A 24510-nucleotide genomic window follows, 5' to 3' on the forward strand; every position below is an offset into this window, starting at 1 on the left:
ATTGCAAATGTGTTAGCTGAGCATGCAGCCCTCCAAGCAATGCAGCTGAAACACAGGACATGAGGGGCATAGGCCTGACCTCCTTCACATTAAGCCTTTTAATCCTAGGGAAGAATGAATGGGTTTCAAGATTGTTTCTGGCAGCAAATGACATCTCCTGTGCGTCCAGCTTTCGTATGGATTGCATTTGAAAGGTTAAGAAAAAAGGAAGGATTTGCTCTCTACTGTGTAGGAATTACTATCCAGAATGAGAGTTTGGGTGAGGACACTGATGTAATAAAAACACTTTCGTGAGACTGACATTTAAGCACGGCTCCTAACCGCACTGTTTCTCTTCCTTTTCGCTGTCTTGCAGGCTCACAAAGCAGCTGAGTGCAAATCCTGATCTGCAGCGTCCCCAAACACCCCCACAGCTAAAATGGCGGAAGACGCGGATATGCGCAATGAGTTGGAAGAAATGCAGCGGCGTGCCGACCAGCTCGCTGATGAAGTGAGACCAGTAGCTAAACTGGGAACTTGGGGCTGGGCTTGGTGTGAAACACACAGCCAGAAATAGGAGCTGATCCGCCAAAGGATTTCTAGAGCTCTTTTCCATCAGCTTTACACTGAAAGCGGAATTGGAAATGAAATGAGCTGGGGTAAAAGTTAATGTTGTGTTTAGTCTAGATTAGGGCATTTATTGATTGTGACTTTGGTTCAGGTATTAGATTGTGCATCAATTTGACTGGCCTCAGAGCAAAAGGCAGCAATTTAATATTTTCTGAGGATTCCTTCTATTTGTCAAACCTATTAAATATTAGAAGTCACCAATTGGGTTTCTGAAGAGTCTTAGCGGAAAACCACAGGCTTTATTTTTAAAGTGGAACACCTGCAGTTCTGAGCAGCACTGCTGCAGTGTGTGAGCAAGGGGAGCACAAGCCTTAGAGATGCAGCTGCCTCGAGGTGTGCTGAGATCTGCTGCATTAACCATCCACAGAGCTGGAGATGGAGAGATCGCCAGTGCCCTGCTGATGGACTGATTTGGAGGGGAGGGAAAGAGTGCAGGAAAAGATCCTGTCAGCATGAGCCTGCACATTAGCGTTGGAAAGTGTAACTTGACAAATCTCAGTGTTTTTTCCTGTTTTTTTCCAGTCCCTTGAGAGCACCCGTCGAATGCTGCAGCTTGTTGAAGAGGTAAGAACTTGCATTTCATTTGCACTTCCATTGTGAGCAAAAGTGACGGACACCTGATACTGGAAGGTTTTTAAAACTCACATTGCTAGAGCTGCCCACGGCTTTATGTGCCACTGTCCCTGCTCATCCCTACCCCTCACTAGGGCCATGCAAGACACTGTTCCCTGGTTGCCAAGGCACTGGTTTGGTCATACCTGAGGAGCCACTGAGACAGGATTCTGGAGATAAATGAAGGAAACAGTCTCTGAAGGTGACCTGGAGTCAGGGACAAGTGGCTGACTCTGCTGCAGAGCTCTGGGAGCCTCGTGCCAGCACCACTCTCATGTCCAAGGCATAACACTGCAAGAGGGGAAGGTGAAAAGGGCACTTGATCCATTTTCCCAGTCTGCTTTAAATACTTTTCTCTCCATAAACACTTGCAGCTATTTATAGAACATTGGTCAGCACAGCATTTAAATGCTATTTCTTTATGTATCTCTGAAATATTTATCAGGCTCACGAGATGTCCTAGATCAACCACTTTGGAACTGGGAGTTCTCTGATTTTCCATAGTGCTAAGGAAGGGGACCCTGGCTTGGTCTTCACAGCTAATACCTGCCTGAAAGGAAAAAACCAATTCAGTCAGGCCGTATTTTACCCTCTCCACAATAAAGGGGTTTAAAAGTTGGAAAATCGCAACTCAGTTTACTTTTGAGTGTTCAGCCAGCAGGTGGTAGAAAATTTTACTGCTGCCTGACAGGACGTATTATTTTCAGACACCATGAAAGCCCTGCTGCTGGAGCTGGTGACATTTTTAATCAGGGTCATCAGCACTGACAGTCCCAGTACTCCTGACAACCACAAGAGTCTCCAGCAGAGACAACGAGAAGAAAATTACATCAGGTCTCATGTTCAGGAACAAGCACAACCCCAGCCGTAGGCTTTATGGCCTTGAAATCAATCACCACTGTGAAGATCAATGGAGTCCAGTGGAGACAAAATTAAATTTCCATGTACAGACAGACAGATGGGTCACTGAGCATAGTCAGCATTGCTTCTTCTCCACAAACACTTTAGATCAGGGCCCCTTACAGCTGAAACATGCTCTTGTCTCACGAGCAATCTGTCCCTTTTTGCTGCTCAGTTCCCTGGACACGCCATTCCTAACCACCACTTTACGTCAACTCTGTGCTAGATGCAGCTCCTGCTGAAATCAATTCAACAGCATGGAAGAGAGTCTCATATGAGTACCCTCACAACACAAGGCAGGAGAGCCTGCTGCCCCAAAATGCTTGGGATCTAAATAGACAAGGCAGATGATGAGTGGGAAGAAGGAGAGGCGCAGGAAAGGGAAGTGATTTGCTCGGGGCCAAGCCATCAGTAAATATCAGCCCTGCCTCTCTTGAGCTGTATTTGTGCAGCCTATGCACTGCTCGAGTCTTCCTAACATATTGAACCAGCATATTGTGAATGCCACTGGAATTTCAGGATTAAATCACAGCAAATGGCAAAGTAGGAGGAGAACTGGGACTGCTGAATTTACCAATGAATTTATGTAGGTCTGTAGCGCTTCTTGGAAGAGCTCAGCATCTCTGGACCTGGCATTTATTCAGATGCCACAATATCTTCGTGACCAAATAGAGAAACTGTTAAAACTAGCACTGAGTAGTCAAGGGAGTTCTTCTAAAATGAGCTGAATATTATTTTCACTAGAAGTGACTACAGGAGACCTTTAAAATTCTTTTGTGGCCTAAACAGCTGGTTGATTATTCAAATCCCCTTTCCTAGGTACTTTAAAAAATGCAGCATTTAGAGAGTGAGATATTTTATACCAAAAAGACAAATGGTGAGAGTATTTGAAATTGAGCTTGCACTGCTCTGATTTAATAAACCCCAAAAATCCAATTAGACTTCCTCCCTTAGCAGAACCTTTCTAGTGGATAGAGATAGGAAATACTCAGGGAGAGAATGCTTTTTACTCTGTTCTCTTGATACAGCAAACCTGTCCTTCCTTTCTTAGAACAGGATGCCACCATGTTTAAGCTTTATTACTGTGTACATTTGTATGGATTGCTGTCATGACACTGGGGAAATACAGCATAAACAGACTGACTGGACTCCATCCTAAAGACAGAAGAGTGCTGTCCATCCAAGGAGGCCCTGGAGCCATGTAAGGCCTAATTGCAGATCATAGCTTGGGGACATATCCCCAAAGGATACGCCTTGCTTGCCCCAGAAGGCTATTCAGGGATTGGAGACTAAGCCTCAACACTGTTCCCAAGGAAAACCTTCTTGGTTTTATAACCCACCTTTGCTAGAAGCTGATTTTTCTAGTCCTGGCATAACAAGGGAAGCAAGAAGCAGCCATGGCTTTGCCCCAGGGCATCTCTGTACTAGAATGGCAGATTCCAAAACCCAGTTTGCTCCACGGTGCCCATCGTGCCCAGGCAGTGCAGTTAATCTGCATTGACCAGTGCTGTTTTGAGCCACTCAGCGCTATAAATACCTGTGTTTTATGATGATGCTGTGCAATGTTCAGGACAAAACATAAAGTAAAAATGAAGTGAGGCAGAACAAGTGAGACTAAATACAGTTTGCAGCTGACCTTCTTTTCCTGCTCACACTTTTTACCTCTGAGGCAACATTATGCAATGCAGAATATCACATGCAGGGAGAAAAGCTGGGAGTTTGCTCCCATCTCCCAGTGCCACCACCATGGCCTTTAAGGAAAATCACTTATGGTAGTGTGGGGAAAAAAGGATGTTTTGTAGCTATGAAGCAGCAAGGAAAAAATAACAAAATCAGTAGTGGTAAAAGCTCAGAAGAAAGCACTTAGGAATGTACAGACAAAAGAGCTGTTTTGTACATTTAAATCCAGACAGGACTATTTTCTCTCATGTGAGGTGACAGTGAAGTATCAAAGGTGAAATGCTGAGCTATAAATGTTTGATAGCTGATGTTGTCCTACCCAGGATACTGAACACACAGAATGCCATTTTACCAGCTGTGAGTTTACCCTGACATTTATTACCACAACCAAATGCTTCTTAGTCTGAAAAACAGAAGAAAAAGTGCGCTATTAATTTAGAGTTTGTCCCAAACCTTGTTAAAGCTGATGTGAGAAACCTTTTTGATATCATTAGACCTATTGGAACTATTGAACTATTGGAACAGTTCTCCTCAGAAAAGTGCTTTAACCAGTGTAATTCCACAAATCTGGCACGAGGGAAGGTGATCCATAATTCTGGTCTCATTCCTCCAGTGCAGGATTAGACCCCTTTGTGTGTGCTAACCAGCAGATTCACGTGGGCTGAGGACCTGATTTACCAGGCAGAGCAGCAGAGTGTGGCTCTTTAATCAGGGACATATCAGAGCGTTAACAGGGTGACAGGGAACCTGGAGCAGGAGCTGAGCAAATTCATTACTACGGATGACTAAAAAATGTTTCTTTGACCACATTTTTGTCTTTAGGGTGTTGACAGTTCTCTTTAGTGTCTGTGGGAACTGCTAGCAATGTCAGCCTGTCCTGATACATAATTGTCTGTATTAATTTATCCAAAACAAACTCTATAATTTTTGATTAAAGCAAAATTCTTCATCGAAGTGGAAGTTTATGTGTTCTTCACATAACTGAGAGTGTATATGTGTTTTTCAGGATTTCTCCTGAAATGCAGGGAAAGTGATTTCCAGAATGTGGATTCTCTGATACATCATCCTTTTATAGTGTTAGGAAAATCTTCCCTCAGGCTAAACCAAAATTTGAGTAGCTGCCTTTGGTAGGACAGGACCCAACCCACTGTGTTCCTGGAGGGACTGATAAGCCCTTTGAGAAGTCTTTGCAATTGTCTTCCCACTTTTATTTCCAGCTTGGGAAATTAGGTTCTGTAACAGCAATAACAAGAAATGATACAGCAATACAATTCCCCTCCAAAGTGCTGGGCAAATTTTAGAGAATGTTGTATTGCTGACTTGCTCTGAGTAAAACCCTCACAAAAAAACACAACCAACCAAACAAACCCAAACCAAAAGCAATCAAAAAGTTTTTAAAAGCTATTAGAGAAGACTAAGGATAATGTCTATTAAAGCCTCCTAAAGAGTTCCCAGTTATGCTGTTAAACTGGCTTCACTGAAGCACTGACAAACTAAAGTATCTATGAGCTGAATTAAGCCTAGAGGTTTGAAATCATATATTCTGGTTCTTTGATTAATAACTTTTCCAGTGGCCAAATAGAGAACCTGGGCTTGTGCTTCATATAAATGATGCAGAATCCAAACCAGTACTGCTTGTTCATTTGCTCTTATTCAAGCATTAGAGCCTGGATGAAAGATTAAAGGACATAAACTTTCCTAAAATGTATGGCGTCTGTTTCACCTAATGTGATACATTTTTAAGGTGGAAGTGTTGCCCTCCTGCCCTGAAGGATCATCTCATATGCAAAATTATTATATATTTTACCATCTGCAGAATACCTGCATTATGGATAAACAGAGGAACTCCAAAGCTGCCAGTTTAATGCCTCAACATAAGCAATTCATGCTGTGCCTTTTTCTTCCAAAGGACGAGAATGTGAGAGGTTGGTTGTGCCATGGCAAAATCCAGTGGTCCAAATTCTCCTCTCAAGTACAATGAGAAGACAAGGAGAGTCAGAAGTTGTTCTCAAAAGAGATGGCTGTTACAGATTAAAGAGCTGGATGAAAATGGCCTGTGCTCTATGAATTCTGTAGGGTCCTGTAAAGATGCATTTTTCATCTCTCTGGCCTGACCTACCCTAAGCATTTCACTTTTTTGAGAATCCTCATGTTGTTGCAAACTGAATAGTGTTGCCTGTACAAGGACTGCAGGGTCTGAGGAGATCCCTCCACTGTAAAAGAAGGAAAAATGCTCAAATCCTTGTCAAGGTGGAACTTTAGCGCACAATTTCATACCATGATGGACCCCATGAGTTCTACCCGTTCACAGCTTCCCACACAGGATATCACTTATATTGGTGGATGTGTGTGGGAATCCTTCCTGAGCCCTCAGGACCACAAAAACCCAAGCACAGTCACTGGGCCCATGGTGATGAGAGTCTGTCATCAAGGATTCAGGGGCAGAGGTTGTAAACCTGTCCTTCTGGACTGGCACTTCACAGGAGAGCTTTCATCACCTCCTGTTACACATTGTCTCAGCAACCAGCTCAAGTGGCACCTGCTCCACTGAGACCAAGGGGAGTTTCTGTGACACTTCCAGTGCAGGAAATGCCAGCATGTCTGCTGCCCCCCAAACACACTCGTTGGGCACATTTCTTCCTCTATATTCTGTTAATCATCCTTCCAGAGATACCTCAGTCTGTTGTCACGGGGGTCAGGCACCAAGTGTTTCTCTCCTGCTCAGGCTGGATGATGAACACATTTTTAGACTAGTTCTGTTTTACAGACAGGTTTGGGTTTGAGTTATCTAAAATATCAGTCGTAATGGAAATACTGAGCTTTTCTAAAAGTCTGGACCTATTTTAAATGCATGAATGTGATTTATTTTTTGATTGACTTTACACATTTAATTCTTTTTGTGGAAAAGCTGAAAATTAATGCTTAATAGAAATTTGGAACAGAAGGAGATTGTCACTTGATGTCTGAATCACATCTCATCCTTTTCAGTCACCACCTCTTTATTAGCTTCAATATGCTTTGGATTAGACCACAGATGTAGAAAATTTTATTCATTGCACACCCTTTAATATTTTCACATTTGTGTTAATGCTGTGGCAGGCTGTTTGAAAGAGATACAGTATTGTCTGATAAAATTAAATGGCACTGATGATCAGGTATATAACAGAAAATTTCACCTCTTTCACTCTGTGTAAGGATTTGATATGAAGTACAAACCATAGGTCTAATTGCTGAATTCATCTCTCAGCATGCCTTATAGAGAGGTGGTTTGCCTAGATGTTAAACACAGCAGGAAAATAAGGTCAGAGGCTCAAAGAGCAATAAATATTTCTCAGCCCAACTATATCTGATTCACCAAAAGCCAACAACTACCATAGCACCAACTAAAGGTTTCTGAGTTCAATATTTGGAAGGATCAGACTGCAACATATTTACTGAAACACAAGGCAACTCAAGACCCAGGCAGCCTTCCTGTGTTTGCATGAGTATGTTTGTTAAAACCTGGGAGGGTTAAAACCTCCCTGGATACCAAGATTATAGAAAGAGACAATAAAAACCTGTTGTACAAGCAGTGCTTAGCAGACCTCCCCCACAGAAAATGTAAGGTAATTAAAGCTGGTGTCTAACTGTTATCTTAGGTTTGTCTAAACTGGCAAACCTAAGATAACCCTTGGACCCTAAGTTTCTAAAGGCTGCAAAAATAAAAGCTGGCTGGGATCCAAGTAAATGCAGTGTGAACTTGAAGGGAGAGAGAGCAGCAGTGGGTGCCTGGTAGATGGCTGACCCGAGGGTAGCAGGGTGCAGCAGACCATGGGGAGAGGCAGGAGGCCTCTTCTGCCCATCTGGCAACTCACACAGGGACTTTTTAAAAAGAGAGAGCAAACCAGCCTGCACACATCTGATGTTTTTCCCAGTTTCTGCAGTGATGTAGACATTACAGACAAGAACGGGAGTGCAGGGAGAGGCAGAGAAGAGCACAACAGGGTCCCTCTTGAGCTGAGAAGGACCCTCTGGAAGCGCAGCAGAAAAGCACCAGCTGCACCAGGCAAACAGCCCTGAGCACAGCAGAGTTGGGCTTGTGGCTGAACCAGCGTGGGCTGTAGGAGCCTGGGAGTGCTCTGTGACCACGGACAGAGCAGCTGATGGCCAAATATACTTCTCTGTTCCCACTGAAACTGATGAGAAGTGAGCAGGGCAGCTGGCAGGAAAGATAACATGAAGTCTTTGATTTGCCTCCAGGAGTGGGAAGGTGGCTTGAGAAGCAAAAGGGATGATCAGGACTTTAGTTTTCTGTTCCTGATGTAGCCGTGCAACTGCAGGCATCTCTCTGCCCTCTGCAAAATCGACACCAGCACCTTTATGTGTTTCACAGGAGCATGGATAACTTTATGTTCATGGCAACAAATAAATTACTGCTGCACATGTCCAGGTAGCTCTGCTCTCAAGCTGTCAGGCCACAGAGGACTTACTTCATCTATTATTGACATGCAACAGTCGGCAGATCATTCAGGCCATTAATTATTCACAGATGTTGTCACTGCTCCAAGCAGAATGGAGCTGGCATCCCCTTGTAATTAAAAAGACGATAATTTGATGTGTGATATAGCTCAGTACCACAGCACCCAGGGACCAGAGACACCTGATCACACCCCAGAATAACGCATAATAAAAATTGTACTTGTCAAAGGTGCCCCACCACTGGCTTAGGCAGGTGGGAGCTGTGAATGGCTCAGCTTGGCTCCAGCCCTGTATCCAGCAAAGGCAGTGGTAAGATTCCCACTGAGCGGTGGGAGCAGAGGCGGATTCAGTGTGTAGGTGTTTTGAAAATCCTACCTTCAAGCTTAATTCAAAGTCCATTAATGCTAAAGGTGTCTGTTGACTGTATTAAAACTTGGCTCAAACCCATATCTATTAGATCACTGAGCCAAAAAATATGGCTTAATCCTATTAAATATTAGCCTGCTTTAAACTGGATTTCCTAAGTAGGTAAGCTTTCTGACTTCTGCCAGCAGCAAGAGCTGTGCACAAACCACTGTCCCACCTTCCCAAACATGTTTGTGACACACCTGTTTTCCCTGGGAATTTCTCCTGTGAAATTAACATCCACCTACAGCATCAACACCCCCATCCTCCCTTCTCCTGCTTCATTTAACTTGGAGATGAACCTTCTCTTTTTAGAAATTACTCTTGTGTAAAGTGATTATTTTAATCTCAAGGTTCATGGCTTTGTGCTTTCTGTGGAAGTTCAGTATCCCAAGTGGATCTAGAAGGATAGACGGTACAATGGAGAGTACCTAGTTACTTACAGTGTCCAGGCACATAAGGCCTTTGGACTGTGCCATCAGCCCCTTGTCATTCCTTTCACTGTTTTTCTTGTGTCTTCCTATGTCCCATACCAAGGGCTGAGTGTTCCCTCACTGATCTCTCTTTCTCTCTCTCTCTCTCTTCTCCCCCTCTCTCTCCTTACCTTGCTACCACTATTGGGATGTAGAGTAAAGATGCTGGTATCAGGACTTTGGTTATGTTGGATGAGCAAGGAGGTAAGTTCAGATTGCTTCAGTAAGGAAGTATAATCCTTCTCAAAGTGCTGTACTGACTGTGTGCAACCCTGGAAACGAGGGACAGAAAATACATGTGGTTGTGCATGAGAACCCCAAAACCTCTTTGCCTTTAGCTTTGTGGTCCAACAGAGAAAAACCTACAGCAGCTGCCTAAGAGTCTGTACCTCTTTTGATCTGCTTCCCATTAATGTCAAAGAGAGCTGCAGGCTGAACTCATGCAAATCACCATTTGATTTCAGCAAGCTTTGGGTCAAGATCCAGCTACACGATGAGAAGATTTGCCTCTGTAAGTGTGAAATCCAGCATTATTTATGCAGGTGCTAAGCAATTTTCCCACTTAAACCACAAGTGAAAGACATGCATGAAATGATCCCAAGAGAAGGTAAAATGGGTTTAATTTGTGTAAGATTCCGTCACTTTTTGTACAGTAGTGAGGCAGTGAGAATGACAGAATTTTAACATGAAAAGGTATTACACAATCAGCTCATCACAATTGTCCATATAGGAGGTTTCAGACTTCGATTACCTGTCTCTGGGTGACAATGACAAAGACAGAGCTTGATATATTCAATACATTTCAGGAAATTACATTTTTGCCCTTCATAATATTACAGAGAAAAGGTAGCTTTCTCTCCCTTTCAATAAAACTAATAAGTCTTGATTAGCTGTAGATCCACAGCCCCAGTAAAATGGTGTCTCCAATAAATCAACAGAGTAGAAATTTTCTGCCACTCTCTATCAGACCAGCCCCCCAAAGGCCCTTGTTATTATTTACTATGTGGCATGACACAAAATTATCATTAGGAAATGTTTTCTGCAGAGGTAATGCTATATTACTCATCAAACCCAGACAACGATAATAAGCAAGGGTATGGAATTCTTGGGAAATGGACTGCAGAACCCAACAGGCCCTTTCCAGTTTTGATGTTCCTGCCTCTATGACACTATAATGAATGAAAAGCAATAACAGGACCTAAATGGAAAGTATTTTCTTCTATTTGCTTTTTTAACGTATGTCTCATTGCTTTCCCCCCACATCCCCCCTTTAGAGAAAAGAATTTAACTCAACCAAATTTTGTCACATCGATTTGTCTTGACAAGAGAAATATTACAGAGAACATTTTGATGTCTTCAAAAAATAATGGCAGTAGAACAACTACCACCGAATACAGAAAACCAGAAATTGCTTATATGGCACCTGTCTAAATAATGTGTTTTGTTTCAGCAGTGGATTATACAGTTGTAATAAACCACAAAGATTTTCAAAGAAAGTATGTTAATACCCAGGTGTGTCTTGCAATGTAATTCACAGGCAGAGCACCAGAAACTTTAGTGGCTCCTGGGAACGTATATTTCTGCTCTTTAACTGCTGTATTTCCACAGATTGCTAGTGAGGTTGTGGGGTTTCTTTTAACCCTGATTTTTTTAAAATTATTATTTTGTAATTCCACTACTGTTAAACCTCTGTATTCAAAAGTGTTGTGACTGATTCATTCTGTAGCCATGACAGAAAGGACAATCTGGGTGAGCCAAGGAGTTGAGAGTGGCCACATTCACCTCCTCTGGAGTCCAGGGAGCTCAGTATTAAACCCGGGACAGTGAAACCCGAAATGCTTGTTGTACAGTCAGAGATGCAGTTAGTCAATACCTGCAGGAAAGAATCAGAAGGCTTCGAAGCCTCTTTAAACTGGTTATGGTCATGCCTTAAGCGGTTCAGTAAATTTAGCTTATGACTACACAGTGTGGGTTTTTCAAGGAAAACAGCCAAATAATGTTACCAACCCTGAAAATATTGTAACCTTGTACTATGCTAAATGTTTAATTAAGTTTTCTCCATTTTAACCATATGTAGGTATAATCATTGCTAATTTTTTTATTTCATTTTAGCTATAAGGACCTACACTACTGGGCAAAATACGCTAATGATGACTTTGAACCCTCTGTAATTAGTGCAATGTGTGCAGCTCACGGATGTCTCAGCAGATTATCAGATTAAGGAAATAATTTGCTAACACTGCCATGTGATCTCTTTGCAGCTGACTGCACAAGTCACTTAAGATTATTAGGTGTTAAATATACAGAAAACATGACATTGATCTTTCCAGTGGGCGGCAGGCAGAAGATCTAATCTCTGCACTTGCTTGAAGCTCTATTTCTAGGTTTCCTTACAAAATTGCTTGTTTTGAAGTTAAACAGACCTTACACGGAAAATCCTTTCTGAGCCAATTCAACCCAAATACTGCAAAGCAGAACTGATTTTCTGGTATCAGTAAGCAGAAGTCTCTGGGATCATAAAAGGCAGTAAGTCAAGGTAATTTCACAATGCCAGGTATTTGTACAACAAAGCCAGCCTGGATAGCTGTTGTTGCCCAAAGGTTTAGCACAGCTGGCTGCACAGCAGGTTACACAGTCTGTCATGACCCACAGAGATCTGGAGCTTCACAAGAGCTCTCTGTTTCACAGAGAATGGCACTCTCACAAAAACTAGAGACCTCCTCCAGTGTCCTTTGAAGCATGAGGACCTGAGTAGCCCCTCTGCAATATCAAGAGTTATCATTTTTTGGGTCAGGTATTGTCAGCCAAACCAGTTCAACACAGCTCTTGCCCCAGGGAACCCACAGGAAGGAGCTAGGAGTTTAGATTTTCCTTGTTGGGTTTTTTGCCATCACTAAGAAAGTCTTTCCCAGACCACATGTGCATCCATAATGCTTACATTTGTTTAATCTGGCCTTGAGTCAAGCTCCCTTAATTAGTGATTTAAATATAAATATGTATATAACTCTTTAAACTAAAATACTTGTATTTTACATGAAAAAAAATGCAAGGATTATTGAGCAAGGGCAACTCCTCTGCTTCTTTAAGACATGCTAACTTAGAAAAATATTAATATTTGGATGCATTTTGGTTAAAAGCAGACAGTAGAAATGAAATAGTACAAAGTGAAGATATGAAGGTAAACCCAAAGTGTTAACACAGAAAAGGTGCCAGACTGGTAATTCTGTTCATGCAAAGGAAACTCCCATCACCTGGACATATTAGCAGGGTTTAAGATTTGGACCTTCAAGGACACTTTTTGTATGATGTCCTCATGCAGTTTATTACAGAAGAATTTTGTTCCTGTATTCCAAATGAGGTGGAGGGGAGAAACTTCTCCAATAACAACGGTAGCAGAACAGTCATTTTTCATCCAAGACAAGATAGAGGAATAGCCACAACTTTGATAAAATACAAAGAAATTATCAGTGCAATTAGAATTTTCTCCTTGCACCATGAATACACAACCAGCAATGCCAGTGAACAAGGGGAGCAGATTAATCTACCCAGCAGATCTTACTCCACATCAAGCTTATAAAGGAGATAAAACTTGGAAATAACTGGGCAATCCCACAAATAAAAGCACTGGCACCAGCTGATGAGACACATGCTAGCTGACCTCCATTGCTCCTGCAGGATTTGTGAGTTTGGAAATTTTGTATGTTATGAATAATTAGCAAAATAAAAGGGGACTAACAACTACTCCAGTTTTCACAGGGAAGATGGTATTAATTATGCTGAAATCGTAGCACAGAACAAAAAACAAATGAACCCACACAAAGCAGGTTGTGCCTTTGTCTATTGTTATTTTTAGCTCAGCTTCACGTGGGCTCACAGCTCTCCCCTCCAGCCTTCTTCCATTGGTACCTGTGCCCAGCAGTGCCTTTCAGAGCACAGCTAGGCCAGAGCTCAGGATTTCTGAAAAGACTGTCCCAGAAACATACTATGCTCCAATATGATTCTCCTTTATGGAAAACGGGATGATGGCGTAGCATTGGAAATAGTTAGTCTGCTGAGTCTCACATTAAACCCTATTGTATGCAATTATGATTACAATGTGTTCTTAATATGTCCTTTTTCTTTTCTTCCTTTTTTTTCTAATTAAAATTGTCCTTGGGGGAAATTGCTTCAGTACACAATACTCCAGGCAAAGGAGCAAGTTCCAGTCTCCACAGGCATTTCACTGACGTTCAAGCACAGGCCCCAGATCCTGGCCATCAGTGCAGGAATGTTTGCTATAAATTACAGATGGGGATGCAAAGGTGAAGCAACACCACACTGGCTCTGCGCTGGTCTTGCTACCAATGCCTTGTAAGATGCTTTTGTGGCTGTTTTAGCTCAAGACACCACAGGAGCAGCTGAGGAGTGTCCTTGCTACAGCTTCCCTGCCCCAGCCACTTATCCAGATCAGTCACAGGATGGGGAATTGCCAGGATGTTATGGAAGATCCTGGCAAAGACCCACAGGCAAATGACCACAATGCTATGATAGAAACAGGAGTAGTTTATGTTCCCTCAGTTACCTTACAGAAGTATTTCACAAGTATAACGATACAGGTAAAAAACTGTTCTTGTTTGTGCCTTAAGCCATTAGTTTGCTGTAAGATCTGGAAGATTTATGGTCACTGCCTTGAAATGAAAGTGATGTTCTCAGACATCAATATAAAAAAAGGGTTGCAGTTTTCCAGAGGGAAAAAAAAATGAAGGAAATCACAATGAAATGTATCTGTGATGTGTATTCTGCTTCCAGACAGCACCAATTCTCTTAGGTATATATCATATATCATACATAAACATGTAGATGCAGTTTATTCAAATAATATTGCAACAAACTGTCAAATGTTCAAACTCTGACCTTGAAGAGGTTCTCTAAATGGAAGACAAAAGACATTATCTCCTGTAGGTGTGAATTTGCGTAGGTTCATGGCAGTATATGCCAACAAACTGTCTTCCCTAAAACCTTTAGTACAGCACAGAACGTTGGAATGGGGAAGATCTATGGAAACAGACATTAAATTAACCTCTCAATAGCCATCTGATTTCCTACTGGCAGGGATTCATTCTGGGCCACATTTTAATAGCAGTTATACCAAAACAAATCCAGTGTAACCCCATTAAGTTAATTCCACTATAATATTTATGCCTCAATAATTGTGGTTAGACTCATGAATCTATTTCCTTGCCTGTGGGACCAGATCTTTGACAGGTATAAATTGGCATTGCTCCACAAAGCCAGCATAACTATGCAGATTCAAACCAGTTAAAAATCCAGTCCATAACATTAACAACTAGCAAGTAGTTTTAGGACCAGCAGACAGCTGTCTAGACTTCTGGGCTACAAGTATGACATGGGTTTTTTACACTGATGAGGTTTCCTTTAATGGAAGATAAATTAGTTGTGGCTTCCTTCCCTATTCAGCAATAGCTCAGGCATCAAACACAAATCCTGAAGTAGGATAAATAAAGCCAGGATTATAGAGAGGGCCGTAATTTAAATGGAAGTCTTTGAGTGGTGTCAAATATACTTTTGAATAAGCACTCATTACTTGGGCAGAACAGAAAACAGGTAAAGTAAGTTCAAGAGGACCTATTACATACATGGCTTTAGAGAATGTGCATCTGGGCAAGAAGAATTGCTTCCACTGAAAGCCACCAGTGGCACCAGATCTAGGACTGACTCATGCAGTGTTAACCCGGCTTTTGCCACTGGACAGACAAGGCTAGAGAAGCACTAGCAGGAAAATCAGTGGAAGAAAGATCAGATCTCATCCCCCTCTCAAGTGTCAAAATGCACACGTGGGCACAACCATCTTTTAACTGAAAAGGGGCTCTGCAAGCACTTGGAAGCTCTTGGAAGCACGAGCTGGGATGGAAGTGCAGCAAATTCCATCATGCTGCATGAACCAGCATCAAAGCCAGCTCACACTCCCACAGCTGCTCCCCAGAGCGAGAGCAAGTGTTGCCCAACCCCGCAGGAGCAGGCAGGAACTGGGGTTAGCAAGGAGCAGGAGCACAGGGAGGGGTGTCCCCTTCTATCACAGACTCACATTTCTGATGAGAACGACAATCTGTGCCTATGGACACCAACCAAAGCTTCTACTGAAGCCTAAATCACAGTGTGCATTAAGACAATCCAACCTTGCATTTCTGGTTCTCAGCTCAGCAGTTTATCTGGCAGAACTGTGCAGTCCCTCTCTCAGGTTTCCTTCTTGGTTTGCCAATCCTTTGTTAACACAGTGTGTGCCCCTTTTAGAGGGCAATGCCAGGTAACTCTGATCCTCTAAATATATCCTTGGATTTGGGATCAATAACTCAGATCATATCAGGTCCATCCAGCTGAGGAGAATGAGAACTAACAGCAGAAAAGCAAATGAGTCTCACCATACCAACATGGCACCTCTCCTTCTCAAAGCCCAATGTCATGCAAGAATAAAACAAAGAGCACAGGTTCAATACTTGAATTATTCCAGTTTGAATATTTTAGCCCATGATTTTCTAGACCCCCGAGGGGTGAGGTTCCTGTTTCCCATTAAAATTAATTAAATAAAATTAATTTTAATGGGAACTGAGTATCTAAACTCCCCAGAAAGCTTTGAAAAGCTAAACCTCAATTGTTATTAGCAACCTAAATAAAAAATTAGGGTTCTTCATGTTCTCAAAGAAGTTAAGAGGAAATTTTTACTGATGTCAATATGGGTATGATTTTTCTTCTTTCTTTTTTTTTTCTGGATAGGACTCAGTTAATGTCAGGGATGACATTAAATTCCTTCTACAACTAGTGTTCTTAGTTCCTTCCTCTACAGTCTAATTCAGTGTTTTTCTGTTCCATATGGGGAATAGGGATATATTTAAATTTTACTGGGATTGCTTTACTTTTCCTCATTAGGTACAGTGACAATTTTTAATGGATCGAAATGCCACTCCAAGCAACTTTCTGATTCTGGGTAGTATCTGAGTCCATCCCTTGGGAACAAATGGTGTAAAATGTAAATCCCACATAAAATACTGCCCCTACTGCAGACTCCACACAAGACCCTTGATCCCACTGGATCCCTATCTGTTTACCTCAGTGGAGAATCTGTTCCTACACTTTTATGTTGTGGCATTCTGTTCCTCTAGGACATTTTCCACAGCATCAAAAGTGAAAACAGCACATTAAGCTATTCTGAGCCACCAAGTCACTTAGAAAACCAAGTCACTAAGAAAACCCTTCAGCGTCAAGTGGAAATAGGCCAAATTCTGTTTAATGCCAGCAGAGACACAGGGTCTATATGTGGCTGGTTTCTGGGTCTGGTGCTTCTTAACTTGCCCTGGAGCAAAGCAGGAGTGACCATACTGAAAACATGAGTCTTCACCCAATGCCTGTTTCCACAAGCTTGCTTGGGGCCAGAGACATGGAATGCCACAGCCGGTGACCCTCTCCCAGGGAGAGCATCAGGCTCCCGGAGTGGTTTCAGTTTTCCCGTGTTCACTGAGGTTACTCCTGATTTGCAGCACCCACCCAAGGAAGAAACCCAGCCCTGGGGCCACACTCAGGCTAGAGATCAATATGCAGCACCAGTCAAAGTGGCAGGTCTCAGTTTCCTCGGCCTCTGGAGGAAAAGGTACCTCGACACAAGCCTTTAACAGCTCACTCCATCACTGCTACCATTAACTACCAGCCCTCTCACTCATTAACCAAAGCAATTGTGCTGCCCAAACCCACCTAATTCCAAGGCACTTGTAAGCGTAAGTAACTGAAGTGTTTTCCATGGAAGGACATCTTTTCTCTAATATTAACATACATAAATGCAAAATAATAACACTATCTTTCTTTCTCCTGGATGTCACTGTGTCTTAGTAAGTTGATGTATTGTATTATGTTCTGGACCTTGAACTTTATAACCCTTCCTTTCTACATCATTACATCCTGTTTATATTAATATATTTCAGATAAATTTTTCCTTTGTTTTACTCTTCCCATACTAATAAAAAAACCTTCAGCATCCAGTGCAGCGTACATCCTCTCAGCAATGCATCAGCTCAGATTAATGCATTGTAATGTCATTATTAACTCAGTTCTACATGGTCATTTTTCATGTTCTGTTGAAGACAAAATCAAACAAACAAAAATACAATTCATTCCACACTGTCATCCCTTTGTCCTGACCAGAACAACTCGATCGTGTTGAAGAAGGCATGAACCATATCAACCAAGACATGAAGGAGGCCGAGAAAAATTTAAAAGATTTAGGGAAATGCTGTGGCCTTTTCATATGTCCTTGTAACAAGTAGGTACTGGGTACCGGCTCTGCTATGTGGTGTCCAGTTTTTTGTCACAGTGAATGTCTGAAGTTTTTGTCTTTTTTTTCTTTGTCCTTTTCCATCTGCTTCATTCTGTGGGGATAAAATACTTGTGTTTAATCAGAACAACTGGAACGCATCGAAGAGGGAATGGACCAAATCAATAAGGACATGAAAGAAGCAGAAAAGAATTTGACGGACCTAGGAAAATTCTGTGGTCTTTGTGTCTGTCCATGTAACAAGTAGGTGCTGCCTGCCTCATCTCTTTGAGCACTTAAGGCTGATCCCAAAGGCCTTGTGAAGCTCATCCTTGCTAGGCACATGGACAGGATGAGCATGTGGCATGCAGAAAGAACGATTCTGGTTCAAATGCATTCATTTCATAGCATAGACAACTTACTGGGAATTAGATGCATTAAAATCAGGCATACTGCAGTGAAAGCTTCACTGTTGACACCTTTTAATGGTAAAAGTTTCAACATTTTACACAAAGTGTACTGAGTGGTTCTGTTTTCCAGTGAACAAAAACACAGGGGCTACCTTATTCCTGGGCACTCTAAATTTTGAAACATATTTTCACGAACAAGTTTCATAAACAAAAGAGCTGAAAAAATGCAGAAGAGGCCATACTAAACATTGCTCAAAATTGTGGATGAGAATCACACCTTTTTGTTGTTCAACAGAAATAGTCCTTGATGAGATCTTGAAAGAGATGTGACGTTTCATAATTGGAACCCAACTTAAAATGGTTTTCATCCTGCCACAGGCAAAAAATTTGAGAAAACCTCACTCATCATGCCAAATTTCTCTCGTTTGGGTAGCACGTACACTAAGCAGAAATGTTGAAATGCATCGAATTTGCTTGCATGCCATCACACTTGAACGAAACCTTCCTCCAAGTAATGCCAAGCTTGTTTTAAATGCCAAATGAAAATGTGATGTGCGGTTCTGCGGGTGTAGGAAATCGGGGACCAATCCAAAGTCTTTGAGGAATGGCAAATCCAGCACGAAGTGAGTAGACATGAAACAAAGCAGTGAAAACATTCCTAAATGGTTGGCCAGAGATAGTGCAGGAAACAAAGCAGTGTTGCTGTAATATTGAATTCCCTTTCTACGTGAACTTTTTTCACAGCCAAAGCCTGATCCTATCCTGATTATGAAGACCAAAAGGAAAGAGAGCTGTCACAGAGTTCAAGGGGTATTTTGCCAAAAATCAGAAGAGAAGGACTAGGGTTTTGCCTTATCAGTCACATTTATTTTGAAGTTAATTCCCTTGGGACACAATGCAGATACTACCTATTTTTTTTTTTAATCTGTTTTGCTTCTTTTGCAAGTACCAAGCCTTGAATACTTTTTTGGGGTAAACATTTTGCCCAGAATTATTACTGCCTTGATGTGAAATAGGAGAGGGAGCAGGAGGAATGGGAAGAGCTGCATACACCCTTTTTGCAAGGGGTATGAGCTCTGACAGGCTGTAGCCTTTGCTGCCCTGTGCCAGAGGAGATTATGCACAACAGCTGCAGGCACAAATGCAGCAGAAACTTTACATCTCCCACACTGTACAAGCTGTAAAAGCTCAGAAGTGGCAGCCAGACATGTGACAGTGATGGGATTAGCACCTGGCACGTGGCACTAAAACATTTGCCACTTCGGCACGGCTGCAGCATCATGGTGCAAGAACAGAATGATTCTGCAGGTGATGTAGGGGGCATGAATTTGTAAAGGTGCCTCTTTTGCCTTCACTGGCATTCTGACCCTATCAGTCTGCAGCCATATTTCAGAGAGCAGCATTGCTAACCGAAGCTCAGAGGACGGACGAAGAATGGTTTTAGACACTGTTCCCTGAGTCACTAAGCCAGGACTCCACTGGTACAGATAAGACGATGTTCTGAGGAGTGGAGTGTGGCAGAGAGACAAATCCATACAGTTCTGGGCATCAGAATCACCATGATCCCCTAATGCTCTTCCGGCTGGTGGGAGATGAATGGCATATATTTATAAAAAGATTAACCACTTCACATGTAACTCTAGCCTGATATACAGTGCAAGTACAGTTCTCTCAGCCTTAAAAATATGTAAAGTTTGATCCTACATTCTTAAGAGACCCAAAATGCCCATGGCATGGAACTTTGACCAGGCTGCATTCAAAAGGACAACTGCTATTGACCATTAACAGATCCAAGCTCCACCTGTTGACTTTAACTGGAAATCCACAAGAATACAAGCGATCAGATTCTGGGCATATGAAATCATTTACCTCAAGCACAGAAACTCTCTCACAAAGTTGCACAGGTCTAAAGAACAGGCAAAACCCTGTAATGTATCTGCAGCAAGAGAATTACTTTCAGGCATTTCTAGAAATGCCAAAGCTGATGTATAGTTTCAGAGAACTAGAATTAAACAAGCCAACCATCATTATTTTTAACTCTTCACAAACTTTAATAGGAAATAAGCAAAAGAACAGATGAGTAGGAAAGATACTCCTTTAATCTTATATTTTAATTCTATATTGGATCATACAACACATCTTCAGGCTCATTTAAAACTGAGCTGCTTCAGGGGGCATGGAGAGAACATTACACCAGAGATGGGTTTGTCATGTCCTTTCCAAAATCTCCCAGAAGCACGTTCAGTTCTTCCCCCAAAATCCAAGCCACAGGGCTGTTTATAGGACTGATTGGAGCTGATCAAGGAACAGGGAAACCACAGAGATTTGCAGTTCCCAGTGGTTTTGTTGGAAACGGCTGCATTTCTGGAACAAAATCAAGAACTTATACCTGTGGGCCCCAAACCCTTACATTCCCCTGTTAAAATGTTCAATCTTGCCTGGTGACCCCAATGACAGCAGCCCTAAATAGGCTGCACATGTCAATCTGCCGCTCTAGGGGTGCCTGGATGTTAATTTTCTACCCACGGCAGCTCAGTCAAAAATGGCTCGCTGAAGGTTAATGTAACTGCCGCAAAACACAGATATAAAAAGTTCCTAGGCTATTTTTGAAGTCCTGTGGTTTAAAACTCCTGAAGGAAGTGATGATCCATTTTTGCCTGTGTCTTGCTTATTGTGAAGGCTGTTACTGCTGATGCATTGAGGGTATGATGAACTATTGGGGCAACTGTGCTTAGTGAGAATGCTTTACTTCTTATTCATGCCTGTAGCTGGTGCATGAACAAAAATGTAGAAAAATTTCCCTTTCTGATGCTAGATTGCTCGTATTTTTTATTTTCTCCTGCACTCATTTCACTTCTGCCTATTTTACTTTTTGTCTCTGTGGACAAAGGTTTGTACATCAACTGTCGATGTATGATTACTATTTTCAAGTACCGATATATTATTTGAAAAATCTAATGAACCCTATGATAAAATCATCCCCAAATCATCTTGGGAAAGGTCAGTGGCTTTAAATGCCTATTATGCCACATACATATTGAAAAAATATCATCACAAACCAAATATTCTGCATGGTAAAACATTAAATTGTAGCCAAATCTGTTTTTCTCTAAGAGGGTGTGTTGCTGTGATGTGATGTACACACTATACTTGGCAGTTCTGTTTTTATGTCTGTCTGCCAGTACGTCCTCTGTGTTTGATGTCAAAACATATGTGTCACTGAAATGAAACAATGTTTTCTACTTATCTGTATTTCTTCTCTTCTTTTTTCTTTTTTTTTTTTTTCCTTCTTTTTTTTAATTTTTTTTTTTCCTTCTTTCTGGAAACTAAGTCAACATCCAAAAACCTGTGTGCAATGTTGTAGACCTGAGAATTGCAATTCACCCTATTGGAAATGAAACCTCTGACCATCACTGTTGTGGCAATAAAGAAAAAAAAAGGCAAAAAACCCACCCCCTCCTTTTATCCAGGGTTATGATATATCGGTATACAACCAATGACCCTCTCTCTGAAAACTCATTTGCTTGATTCAGCTTTTAGCTTGGAGAGGTAAAGAGTTTTGCGTTTGTCCTTGTGCACTTGGTGCTTTGTTACTCATCGTCTTTTTCGCATAGGCTTAAATCAAGTGATGCTTACAAAAAGGCCTGGGGCAATAATCAGGATGGTGTTGTAGCCAGCCAGCCTGCACGTGTCGTAGATGAACGGGAGCAGATGGCCATCAGTGGTGGCTTTATCCGCAGGTGAGCCTTTTTATCCACAGTTTTCTCTCTGTTCTCCTTGTCACTGATATATTTAGATCTCTTCCATATGGTCATGAGTTCTGTGGTGCTCATTAACTCCTTCAGAGGTGCTGGGTAATGTGATGGAGCCAAGGTTTTCCACCAAGCGGTGCTCGGATTCAGAATGACGGTGATTAAGGCACATCCTAAAGGTTTACTGCATCCAGGCCCTGGAGGGTCACCTGAGCTCTAGTGCAAAGGATGGGGACTTTGCTGGAAATCCTGGAAATAAGGGTCTTGGCCCTGAGAACCAGAAGATGCTTGAAAACACACGCCCAAACCTTTCTTTTTGAGACTTTCCAGATTTGGGCAATAATAAACTAGACATAAAGTCTATTTATTTATTTCACAGCAGCACTGTGAGGGTGCAGACAGTCATGTCCAGGCAGCACTGTCCTCAGCACGCCAGCTCCCTGCGTGAACAATTTTCCTGGGGGCCTTATTATGGGTCTCACTAATGACACTTGTCAAATGCCTTAGAAATGAAGTGTCACATAAATACCAGTTTATTGGCATTATGTCTCAAGGCATGTAGTGCCCATTGTCTATCCTTGCCCGAAGATGTACCAAAGCATCCAGCAGCCCTGCCTTTCTTTTCAACAACAAAAAATCCTCACGTTTCCTGCCAAAGCACTGAGCCAAGCACAGAACTTGAAGAACACTTTAAACTAGAGGTGCACCCCTCCCCTGCTGGTGAGTATCCTCAAAACCTCGCTGCATGAGGAATGATGCCCCATTCCTCAGCTGCTGGGAAGCCACAGCTATGGAGGAACAAAGTGGGAATCCCTGGGCTCTTAAATCAAAGCCAGTTTGATGCGCACAGCTGTGTTAAAGGCAACCCCACTGCAAACTTCCCATGACTCACAGGGATCCAGCACACAGTACTACTGATTACAGAGCTTATGGGGCATGTATTTAGATGACAATGCTATCAGCATGGATAACGGCATACCAGTAGGCAAAGCTTTGATCTCTGAAGATTAAGGACACTAGATTAATAAGTAATTATCTTTCCAAAAACTATTATCCACTTATTTTTTTGGCTGCTGTGATAAAGGGAAATCAGTGTGATAAAAACAATGCTGTCATGCAATCTGGAGCGTGGGATGGAGTTGCCATTTAAGTTTGATGGGTCTGCCATTCAGGTTTATTTATTTATTTATTTCTGGATGGCAGCCCCACCAAAATGAAGGCTGGGGCATGATAATAGAATAGCAGTGAAGGAAGTTTTGCTTCACCATAATTGTTCTGCAAATAGCCTGGAGCACCCTTTGGGCACCTACAGGAACACAAATTGCATAAGAGGCTCAAAGTAGGAATTTTCTGAGTGGGACCCATGGACCTTGCTTTTCCCAGCATCATTCACCACCTGCCTCTTTAGTCACTAGAGAGTTGAACTGGGCCTTGGCTCAAGCACAAGTTTTTCCTCCAAACAGCAAGCAACTGCAAAAGATGGTGCTAAGAATGAGAGATAAATGATCTTTGCTAAAGCCAGTAAATCTGAGAGAAGCTGTTTCTGTCTTTCATCAGAAATACAGTTAATTAAATAGAATGTTAGGTCAGGATTTTCACAGCTGAATCCCCTCAATATCTCTGTGAGCCCCAAGCATACAAGGACTGGACAGTATTCATCAGCTACCCGCAGTTCAAGGAGGGGAGCTGCTATTGCTGTAACTCCCCCACATTCCAGCACTTCCTATGAACACAAACCACACACAGATCTGAATGGAGCACCCTTTCATTCTTTGAGACTGCAGAGAGGTGCAGAATGTGGTATAGGCAAGCTCAGACAACAACACTTTTATTAACAGCAGACATGATATATAAATTATTAATATGTATAAATATAAACGGAGCACTGATAACCCAGACAATTGAGCCCAACATCCAACAAATAAGCATATAATATTTTTCAGGTTATCTGCTCATTAGTCCCTTTTGTTGAAAGCTGAGCACAGCAGCATGCTCCTCAGGTGACAAGCGACAGAGGCTGCAGTGGAGGTTTTGGGTGAATCACAGTTCCAGGGGCAATCTCCTGTCTCTGCTTTAAAGAATTGTTTTTTGCTCCCAGGGTAACAAATGATGCCCGGGAAAATGAAATGGATGAGAACCTTGAGCAGGTCAGCGGCATCATTGGCAACTTACGTCACATGGCCTTGGACATGGGCAACGAGATCGACACACAGAACCGCCAGATTGACAGGATCATGGAGAAGGTAAGAGCTGCCATTTCCATGAGGACCTCAGAAGGGGCTCTGTTTTCCCTTCTCCAAGCACGGGCCTGGAATGGACAAGGGACAGAAATAGCTCCTCTCTTCTCCCTCTAAATCCTTGGGCCAAAGCAGAGCTTGCTGCTGTGAATCTACACCTCCAGCACGGGCTGGGCTGAACCCTTGCTGTTGAGTTTGCCACACAACTGCAAGGGGACCTGTTAGCAGACATCAAGGCTCTTTCTGCAATAGCTCTGAGAAAGGACAAGTCCCCTGAGCTATGCTAAACTGTGGGGCTTGGATCTGACTGCCCTGGCACTTCCTGGAAAGTTTAAAGTCCTCCTGGGCTTTTCCTTCCGTGGAAACGCCATGAGCAGCTCAGGATTAGATCACCTGCTTGTGGACCAGTCCCCAAACAAGGATGGGAATTTATCAAGCAAAGCTTTTCTGTATGGTAACAATGTGGCCAGTTTTGTTGTGCTGCTTATAACAACATTAGGACAGAGATCTACCTGCTTTTTTGGAGGAGGGTATGTGTGTGTGTATATATATATATATATATATATATACACACATATATATATCTATATATATACACATACACATTTATACATGTGTATATATATATTTATTTCTGTGTTCATAATTGGGCCCCACATGGCCCCAGTGGAATAC

At 42.2% G+C, this 24510-nt stretch overlaps 1 protein-coding gene across 1 annotated transcript in view; it reads left to right on the plus strand.

Moving 5' to 3' along the window:
- Nucleotides 1–418: 418 nt before the first annotated feature.
- SNAP25 (synaptosome associated protein 25) overlaps nucleotides 419–24510 on the plus strand; it is a 28674-nt gene continuing 4582 nt past the window's right edge. Inside the window, exons 1-6 of the mRNA XM_063391788.1 lie at nucleotides 419–490; nucleotides 1132–1173; nucleotides 9293–9341; nucleotides 17583–17700; nucleotides 21461–21586; nucleotides 23697–23841. Coding sequence (XP_063247858.1) covers nucleotides 419–490; nucleotides 1132–1173; nucleotides 9293–9341; nucleotides 17583–17700; nucleotides 21461–21586; nucleotides 23697–23841 — 552 coding nt within the window. The remainder of the gene's footprint in view (nucleotides 491–1131; nucleotides 1174–9292; nucleotides 9342–17582; nucleotides 17701–21460; nucleotides 21587–23696; nucleotides 23842–24510) is intronic.

This window comes from Prinia subflava, chromosome 2 (genome assembly GCF_021018805.1).
Source record: "Prinia subflava isolate CZ2003 ecotype Zambia chromosome 2, Cam_Psub_1.2, whole genome shotgun sequence".
NCBI classification, from domain to species: domain Eukaryota; kingdom Metazoa; phylum Chordata; class Aves; order Passeriformes; family Cisticolidae; genus Prinia; species Prinia subflava.